At 42.1% G+C, this 10083-nt stretch overlaps 1 protein-coding gene across 1 annotated transcript; it reads right to left on the bottom strand.

Annotated features, from left to right (window-relative positions):
• Window positions 1-236: 236 nt before the first annotated feature.
• LOC308086676 (uncharacterized protein) lies at window positions 237-8205 on the bottom strand. Its single transcript, XM_080430315.1, has 10 exons — window positions 8110-8205; window positions 7818-7865; window positions 4506-4639; window positions 3532-3731; window positions 3302-3407; window positions 2513-2874; window positions 2157-2347; window positions 1794-1953; window positions 643-810; window positions 237-303 (listed from the first exon to the last, which is right to left on the bottom strand). Exons 4-9 carry the CDS (start codon window positions 3716-3718, stop codon window positions 647-649), a joined length of 1170 nt encoding a protein of 389 aa, XP_080286441.1. The 5' UTR covers window positions 3719-3731; window positions 4506-4639; window positions 7818-7865; window positions 8110-8205; the 3' UTR covers window positions 237-303; window positions 643-646.
• Between the last annotated feature and the right edge of the window lie 1878 nt (window positions 8206-10083).

Genomic DNA, 10083 nt, shown 5'->3' with positions numbered 1-10083 from the left:
TGCAAGTCCTTCAACACAGCCTCCTCGTCTGGCTTTTTCTTTCTCGTCAGTCACAGTGCAAGATCCGGGAGGGTGGGGGAGAGCGGGGAAGGTCTGGGAGCTGTACCGCATCAAACATCACTTTAAACCCCGGATTTAAGCTTAGACAAATAAAGGTCATATTGTCTCAAATGTCAAATGAAGACAGCTTCAGAAAAAAAAAAAAAGTTCAGTTGAGGGCTCCAATATCCTCCATGCTCCTTGCTGTTGCAGCTGTTTCACCAACGAATGCCTGTGTGGCACGAACCCCCCTCCAATAGTGTCCTGTGAAATAAGACAGGTACAACTCGTCAGTTATTTGAATTTGGTCTATACACACAGACTCACAGATTTAATTTCTTTGCTAAATAGTTACTATATCGATTTTAAATGATTGAATCGTATCGTCATGAATAAACCAATATCGTGCCCAACTGCGCACAACTACTGTGGACTAGTGTAGACTAGGACAGACTCTGTCCAACTGGGTATCCCAGCTAAAATCAGGGGAATTATATTTTAGTGTATCAGCTTTAGACGGTCCGACAGATACATAGTCAGATTGACAGACCGTCACATAGACAGACGGGCACTTCAGACAAGCACTTTTGGAACACGACTTACTTAATTAGCGTCTCTCGGCTTGTCTCTCGGCTCGTCTCTCGGCTTGTCTCTCGGCCCGGCGACTCCTTCCACCGTCTCGGTCTGGTGCAAGCTGCAGCCACCTTTTGACATACCCCTCGATTTGGCCATCAGATGCATCTGCGGTGCTTGTATTGCGGCGCACAGCTCCTTAAAGAACACACACACACAAAAGAATAGGCAGGTTATGGCAATTCTCAAGAAAATCCTAATCTTATCGCTGCGAGCGTTTGTGTGCAGCCAGGGATGAAGTCAATTTGTGACCGGCGCAGATCAAAACATCTGACGCTTCCATGATGCACTGCATCGGATACGTTTCCTGTTGGCACCGTAACTCCCATGCTGGATGAGTGAGAACTTTCTCAAACTAAATGAGAATAAGACAGAGGTTCTCATAATCGGTTCTAGTGAGCAGAGAGAATCAATAATAAGTAGACTCGGTAACCTGGCTGAAGAAAGTAACACCTCAGTCAAGAACCTTGGGGTGATAATTGATTCTGAATTGAATATTAATACACACATTAATCATGTCACCAAGATTGCCTTCTTCCACCTTAGAAATATTGCGCAAATGAGAGACTATCTGTCGCTGAAAGATGCAAACACGCTGATCCACGCATTTGTCTTCTCTTTTTAACTACAACTAAGATGAGAGAACACATTACTCCAGCTTAGCTTCACTACACTGGCTCCGAGTTGTTTTTAGGATTGATTTTAAAATTATTTTACTTGTTTATAAAGCTCTCAATGGTCTAGCACCTTCGTATCTCTATGACTGTCTGTCTAGATTTGTTCCAAACCGCACCCTCAGGTCTTCTAGTGCTGACCTGCTCAATGTGCCTACAATGACATAAAAAATATGGTGAAGCAGCATTCTGCTTCTACGGACCGACGGCTTGGAATAAACTCCCATTACACCTACGCCTTTTTTTGGTCGTTTTCATGGTGAGGTTTTAAATGTTTTTAATGTTTTCATGTTTTTCTTTTTCTGCTCTGTAAAGCACTTTGCGCTGCATTTTCATGTCATGAAAGGTGCTATACAATTTATTTTTATTTATTTATATTATTAAGAAAGCAAATGCTTTAGAAAATTAATAAACTATATTACTATATTATATACTAAAACAACTTACTCAGGACAACATCCTTGATGGCAAGTGGCTCAAAGCCACTCTTCCCATTGATCCCTCTCCAGTTCATAGTCTTGGCCAGGTCAGTGGTCAATAGTTTTGCCATTATTCTCCACACGGTTTCCTTTACGGTCAAACCGCCAGCCAGCCCCAAAAACGTGATCTGAAAGACAAAATTGTTCATCGCAAATGTCACTATTGCAAATGTCGAACCGGGAACCTTTCGGGAACCCTCCATGTTCTGATGACGGCAACTCTACCCCTGAGCCATAAGGGAGGTCAATACTTTTTACAGGCATCCATATGACATCTTTAGTGAAATAGTAAAAAAAAAAAGAAGTGACATTGTGCGACAATTTCGCCTACCAGTCTCTCTTTGTTTTCCTGTGTAGCAATGCTCTCCTCAAGGTTCCTCAGATCATCCAGTGATTTCAAAGGAATGCCAAAAACCTCTGGCACCTCGGTTGGCTGATTAGAAGACCGTTGTAAATGTTGCAAAATCATTTGCTGGTTTTGCTTTATAATCTCAAGGGACGTTAAAACCTCACGTAGAACTGCTGTAAAATACAACACGACACACTTATCAAGTTAATATCTGAGATGTGGAAACACAGTGACATCACTACAATAAAAAAGCCTACAAAGCACTAAACACAAAGTTAAGGCTGGAGGTATTTGGTCACAGACAGAAATAATGGTCATAATTGCTGTCAGACACTTACGATCACACACAGGCGGGGTAGCGGTTGGCATGGCAGAGTTAGGACGGCTAGGCGTAGTCATCCCCAGGTTAGGACGGCGAGGAGTTGTCATCCCCGGGTTAGGACGGCTAGGCACAGTCATCCCCGGGTTAGGTCTGCGGAAACCTGGAGAAATGTCAGACTGATGGAAGGGTCTGGTCACGGTGGCAGCCGGAGTAGACACACGGGTGGTGGCCAGAGCAGGGATGGCTTGTCTGATGGCGACTGGAGCAGCAATGACTGGTGCAGGTGCCAAAGGAGATTGACCTCTGGTAGCTCTCCCTCTGGGTTGCTCATGACTGCTGGGTTGCTCTTCTTCACTACTCGAGTCAAGGATTCTAGGTCTATTAACAAAAATAGTGTTTTCATTACTAGCTATACAAGCAAGCAGTACTAAGACAAGTCTCTACTTCAGAAATGTTTTATCCAATACACAGAAGTGCACAAATTCTAAGTTAAGTTATCCGTTATTTATCCCCACAGGGAAAATCATCCTCTGCATTTGACCCATCCTCTACTTAACCTCACGTAGCCTGGCTTACTCATCTGCAAAGAGAAAAGCCTGGTCACGACCTAAGGCAGAGAGTGGCTAGAGAGGTGGGGCTTCCGCCGTGTGAATTTCTCCGGAAGTTGTCTTTTTTCAAAGTGCGGTGTTCCTGCAAATGTATTCCCTGCTGAAAAAAAGATCTGTTCTACTTCTCCCACTCATTCGGTTGTGCTTGCAATAAACAATATCCAAACAAAACATGGATTCTGACAAAGTTAGATTACCTTCGCTTCCTTTTTTTATGGGCTGGGCGATCGTCGTGCTCATCGTCAGTGAGATCCGAAGTAAGAAGGGCCCTTGGGAGCAGCAGCCGTGCCTCGTTATATGTATCTGAAAATAAAAGTTAACATTTAATTTACTAAACGCTGAAATCAATACTTTTCTCTGTTTATGGTTACCCATAAATTGAATGTGATTTGTGGTTGCCAACCATGAAATTATAATTAAAGCATACCTTTTGACGCCCTGATCCTGACCCTGTAAGCTGTCCAAGATTCCTCTGGAGGGTCTTCTCTCACTATGGCCCGGTCGCATCTGTCCCTGGAATCGTAGGGAGGCCAAAAGCTTTTTCCATCTTGCACCCATGAGGCTGGCACAACCTCCGTCCCTCCCTCGTCCAGGAATTCCACAATGTACCACATTGTGGAATATTATCTTCAAATTGAAAGGGATAAAAAATACAGAAATTTAACGTTTACAGAAAACACATTTTGACAGTATTATTGTATATACTGGGAACTAGGGCTATATCGACAACCATATTGTATCAGCCCATGCTGGGGGGTGTCACGATTTAGATTCTCAATCGAAATTCGTTCGAAAGGAGCATTCGATTTCAAACGTTGTACTTAAAAACAGGATCGCGATTCTCCCAGACCAGTGTTATTTCTGCCTTTCCACCCCACTTACATGAAGCCGAAATCCAAACAAACACTTCTATATATATATTCCAAACAAACACGAATAGATATACAGTAAATAATCGATAATCGAGAATCGCAGTGACCTTAAAATGTAAAGTCAAATTGAATTTGGAGAATCGTGACACCCCTAGCCGATGTCAGTCATTTTAGCATTGGTGCTGCATTGTTAATATCGGTTATCGGTATCAGCCAAAATTTCCACAGCCCTGACATTGACATTTTCTGGGAAACTAAAGGTCAGATCATGATACCTATAAAGGACTATATATTTTCTTCACCCTGAATGCAACGCAGACACCCTTGAGTCTCTACGAGAATATAGAGCCATTTAACACTTATTGTAACACATAAAATCCTAAAAATCGCCTACTGCAGTTTTAAGGCTTTAACATTTAAGCAGAAGGCTGAAACATCCGTTTTATACTGCTGGTGTCGGATTAAACCTTTTGAAACATTATCTATGTGTCCTGCCATTTCACCTGACTCTTCATGACAGGTAACTCACAGTTACTTGTCTTCTTGTTAACCTCCCGCTGCTTGGCGTGGGCGTTCAAGCTGAGATATGGGACACTCGCTCCACTCAGTTCTGTAGCGTGGCTTTCGGCTTGGAACACTTCAAGCTTGGTCCAGGTTCTGATTCTGCAGTTCAAAGGATATGCACGACTCCCATTTTCAGTGATGATAATAAGGTCTGATATCTTGTTATGGAAAATCCATCAGAGTCCAGGTCTAAATGTTCACTGTGGGCTTGTAACTAGTAACTAGCATTGTCCACCTAGCAATATCCAGGAAAAAGGTTAGGTGCCTCTTCGCTTTCTAACAGCTCCACACGTGTTACATATAATCCAGTGTATTCATCGTCCAGGCATCTGCATTAGTTCATGGCAGCTGTACCATGTTGGCTCAGTGTCTCTGTGAATTAGTCTCACCAGCTGTAGTCATTGGCAGCCAGACTATGCTAGCATTTGACAGAAATATATTTACACATTTTTCAGATTTCATATGGCCCAAAAGGATTGAGGACGTGCTCAAATTAATATGTTATGACAAATGGAGAAATGGCATGCCCACAAATTTGTTTCTGAATGGAAGGAGTACATACTTTGTCACAGTCTCATCCATCCTAATGCATTTTAGTTCCTGAGACAGGTCTGCAAGAAGGAACACTCCCAGTTGGCATGAATTTATCGGGTAGTCAAAGAAGCTTGAACAATGGGTAAACTCATTATACACCAAATATGGATCCTCATCAACCACAAAGATATTCCGGACGATGCCAACTGTACCGTTAGAACATATGCAGTTATCACCCGTGAATACCTTGACACAAAATTGTGGAAGACGAATCTCTTTGTACTGCATGGCTGCACATGTGATGTGCGATGGCAGCGGACCCTCACTGTGTGGCTTTCTGAATTTGCTTTCATTTTTATCTGAATAACAAACTGCATTGTCAGACTCTGACATTCGCCTCACAACTTGCGCAACTGGGAACTGGGGGCTGCGGACCATTTTCTTTATTTGACCAAGATAATTCTCAAAGGGAAACCCGGATATGTTGTCCAAACATTCTCCATGCTCTTTTACATCATCGCTGAGATGTGTAAGGCCGTGCACATTGTACACAAGATTTTCCCTGCCATAAAGCTGTCCAAAGTGTTCTGCAAAAGACACAAGCAAAGTTTGAGCAAAATCACTGAAGAGCACACACAGCTTTGGACATGCCAATAGCGATATGGCAACATATAACAACATGAAATTGTTGTAGACTGGTGTGCTAACGACATCAAGTAGTGCAACTGGCCCAGTATACAATAGAAATTGTCTGTATTCAGTTGCCTTCCATCTATGTCTCTCTTCAACAGATCTGGGCTTTCGAGCAAATTCATTGGGCATGTGACATTTGAAAGACAAAAGTCTTTCTGACAACAGATTTACTTTCACGGATGGCAAGCGGTAACTAAGACGGCCCTTGCTGCCTGCCCACAGCTCTAAGAGCTTTCTTGTGACTCCGAGGCAGACAAGATGCATATAATCATGGGGAAACATAGAAACCATTCCGATGCCAGTCTCTGTAAGTGGGGAGATGCCTCTGTGATGTTCCTCATCCAATTGAAGTCTGAAACTTTCATCTGTTCTAGCAGAGCTTTTGGTGTCTGGAAAAGTCATTCTGCCATCTACATGAAGCCCATGTATTGTGCACTTGTCACAGCCTGCATATCCAGTATGAGATTTTATAGCTTTTATATATGCTCGTGCAGGAGCATCACACATTACTGATGCAATTTTTATGAACAGTGTTTTTCCTTTAAATGTAAAGCCGGCTGCTACGATTTGTATCTCTGTCACTAGATCTCTCAAGTATTCTCTCAGAGGATGTGGTTTTGATCTTCCACTAAACAAGCCAATCAAGCAAGGTTTTTTTACACCAAATCCCTGCACTAACCCCAAAATTGGCCATAACTGGATACTTGAACTCTTAAAAAGAGGGAGCCCATCAAAATTTAGTTGTAGTTTGATTGTGTGCCGATCTGGAATTTTCGACCAAGTCTTGTTCAAGAAACATGACAGAGCATTTACAATCCCAAAGTAAAAGTAGGTACCACCCGCAACTTGTTTGATCACATAATTCCTGCTGGTACGGAGGAGTGTTTTAGCATCCTTAGGAAGGGATGGGTGGTGATGCCTCAACACTGACAACAAGGCAGTCAATGCAACCAGAGTGATACTATATTCCACGGCCCAGTTCATCAAGCTAGTAGCTAGAGTCGGCTGTTGAATTTCATCATCATCATCGCTCTCAACCCCATTTTCAAAGTCCCCCACTGTCTCAGGATAAACCTCTGCTGTGCATTCAGTGTCCATAAAATCCACTTCCTCTGAATCCTGACCACTGTGATCCCCATTTTCAACTTGATCACCACACTCAGCACCTTGTTCAACTAAATTAGGAAGTTGATGACCACTTTCCACAGGATCAGCACATTCAGCCGGTTCATCTATAGAGGTGTGAATATTTGCAGAATGTGGTTGTAGACGTGAATTGACTGCAGATCTCGCCTTTTTTCTCCGATTTGATGACTTACTGTACTCCGAGTAACGCTCAGTCATTATGGCCGACAGGTACAGAACAGACCCCGAATTTAAGACCCCGAAAATCTGCAGAAGTCCCTCAGATCACCACTCCCGGGAAAACACTGTAAACATGGAAAAATGGACTGACATACGTTGCAATGAAAACATTCAAATACACCACAAGTAGGTAACAATGGCTTTTTTTTAGGCATTCAAACTGGCCAGTGTGATCACCATTTCCATGCTTCGAAAACACCCCCTCATACAGACCAGTTTAAAATCTTTGTGAAACCAGTCCCACTGGGGTGAATTGTAGACTAGCACACGATGGCTGCGACATGTGCAGTCGGGGTCCACCCGCTGTACCGACAGCCTGCGGTGCCGACGGTTCACAATGCCGATGGGGTCCGCTTAGAGAGCCTGTGATGCAGGGTTAGGATCCACTCAAGACCGCTGCCTGTGAAGTTAGGTTTAGGCTGAGGGTAGGGGTTAGAGGTGAGGCTCTGCCACCTGGGAGGTTAGGTTTAGGATGAAGGGTTAGTCTGCCCAAGGTAGCGAGCCATCGGCACTGCAGACTGTCGGCACCGCGGCCCATTGGCACACAGATGCTGCCCCATGCAGTCACCGCTAGTATGAACAGTGCAAATCAGATAAAATCCATAGACCCTTCTCACTTCACTGCAAGAAAAATCTAAACCTAGGATCAAAGGGTACATTGAAATCTAAATGTGTACATACATACCAGCCAAAATGGGCCCAGGATCAGGTGCAGTCCCCACCAGAAGTGGACCTGGAAAGAGGGAGAGATTAGAACAAGCTAGGTTAACATTGATTAAACAGACAGAAAACCAAATTAACATGATTTTGCAAATGTATTTTAGTGAATTACTGAACTGTTGCATATCATTGGGTAAAGTAAATTTTGCCATGTTGGCTCGCATTTGAAAATGTCGCCTATGGGATTTAACATGGCCTTTTTGCTTAAATGCATAAAATAAGGTCTGTGGTTAATAAAAGAGTATGAACTTGCGAACCTGGATTCAGCAGGTTAACAAGGTTTTCCACAGTCACTTGGTAGGGTGGCGCTGTAAGCGGGCAAGGTTTTCCACAGTCACTTGGTAGGGTGGCGCTGGAAGCAGGCAAATTAAATTAGTGTTAGTGATATCACAAAATCACAGAAGTCAAACCTCATTTAGAGGCATTTTTTTCCTTACTGCCAGCTGGAGTGGTTTTATCTGAGGACCATCCATGTGCTTCACATGACGTCTCTATAACACACCCCCCAAATACCTAGCAAGCATCTACAAGCTCACAACACTCACTAGCACACTGTAGATCTGCCATTAATAAAATAGAATTGATTCTATGACATTCAAAGTATACCATCTGTAAACATCTGAAGTCATCATTGTGAAGTCACCATATTATGGTGACTTCACAATGAACACAGCAGCAATCAGCCTGGCTGCTGCAACCTGCTACCTCCAGCATTATATGCAATTTAGAAACAGGTGGTACACAGGACACTTCCAAACTAATCACTTCCAAACAAAATCACATGCACAGCATTTCATAGAAAGTAGCTCATTTTTTTCTTTTTCTTTTAATCGAAACACTTTGCAGATAGAAAGAGGACCATTTAAGCTTTCATACAGCTACAATGTTGTTTAATACAATAAGATAGGACTTTTCTGTTTGGATGTATGGGCTGTCAATGGTTGGTGTTGCAACTCTGTTCAACATTCAATCGTTTGTCACTACCAAAAGCAGGAGTTAAATTTAAGTCCTACACACTTCATGACAAATAGTAACCTCACAAAGCACTGTAAATCTGCTATTAAAAGAAAACAAAAAACGCAAGAAATAGCCATCTACAAGCTCACACACTCTGATAGTTTGACATTGTAGGCTATAACACCAAATTATGCCATTAGGTTTAAACCATAAACACTGAGTGTATTAATATAAAGAGGAGAAACACTTACATATATGGGGCTAAAAGAGCCGATTTGCGAGCTCGTCAAACAACGTGGTTTGTGTTGGTGAAAAGCCTTGTGTCTATTCAACTTTTAATGCGTCCTATCCGGTCTAAAGCCCGCGTAATCAAGAACTGTATCCGGCCCCATTTTCACATACCCATACACGCACGAACACATTCTATTTCCGTTTCCGATACTAGACAGGAAATAACCAAATAGGCCCCGTTTACAATACTTTGTACAGCGAACTAAACTATTAAACAAACAAAACTATCACAACACACAAGTTACGAGCCAACTCACGTCTACACCACTAAACCAATGTAATACACAAGTTCTCATTCACAACACGCACCGTGCCGTGCTACAGACAGAAATTCTGTGATTCGAGCTACCTATGCGACCAGCTATGCTAGCCAATGCTAGCGTTAGCATCATCCACGCAGCTGTAAATTTCAAACAAGTGAACCTTAAAATACTTTGCAAAAACTTCAGTAAATACTGGGGCATGCATATAAGATATCCGACGCTGCGGCCACAGTTCAGTTTAATTCTTAGAAGTTGTGTGAGTGATATGAATTATAGTCATTATTACCGTGAGAATGTCCGTCCGTCTTCTTAGCAGCAACCAACCAACACAGAATGCGCGCTCTGGGCTGACACGCTCTGACGTCATGACGCATGGATACGATACAAATCCCGCCTGTGTGTGTGTGTGTGTGTGTGTGTGTGTGATAATGATGATTATCACAATCATACTCATAACAATAATGATTATAATAACGATAATAGTAGTATGAACAATATATAATAATATGAATAAATGATAAACAATAATGATGTTGATTATAATAAATTGAGAGTATGTTTGAAAAATATATTTTATTTTGCACATCAAAAATATAAATAGTTTACTAATATACAGTTTATTTTTATGTTGTCCCATTTTAAAATAAATATCACATATTGAAGGAAATATCAATTAGTTAATACAGAGAATGGAAATCAAGTCTATTTAAATCTATTATT

Source organism: Gymnoscopelus braueri, assembly GCF_963280865.1.
Source record: "Gymnoscopelus braueri genome assembly, chromosome: 6".
NCBI lineage: Eukaryota > Metazoa > Chordata > Actinopteri > Myctophiformes > Myctophidae > Gymnoscopelus > Gymnoscopelus braueri.
This window is presented reverse-complemented; position numbering and strand designations above follow the sequence as displayed.

Bases quoted from the DNA above. Each gene is read 5' to 3' on its own strand.
- LOC308086676 (XM_080430315.1), bottom strand. From the start codon at position 3,718: ATGTGGTACATTGTGGAATTCCTGGACGAGGGAGGGACGGAGGTTGTG. The intron at 2,875-3,301 runs GTAATCTAACTT...TTTTGTTAATAG, and splicing joins CATAAAAAAAGGAAGCGAAG to ACCTAGAATCCTTGACTCGA. The intron at 1,954-2,156 runs GTAGGCGAAATT...TTTGTCTTTCAG, and splicing joins AGGAAAACAAAGAGAGACTG to ATCACGTTTTTGGGGCTGGC.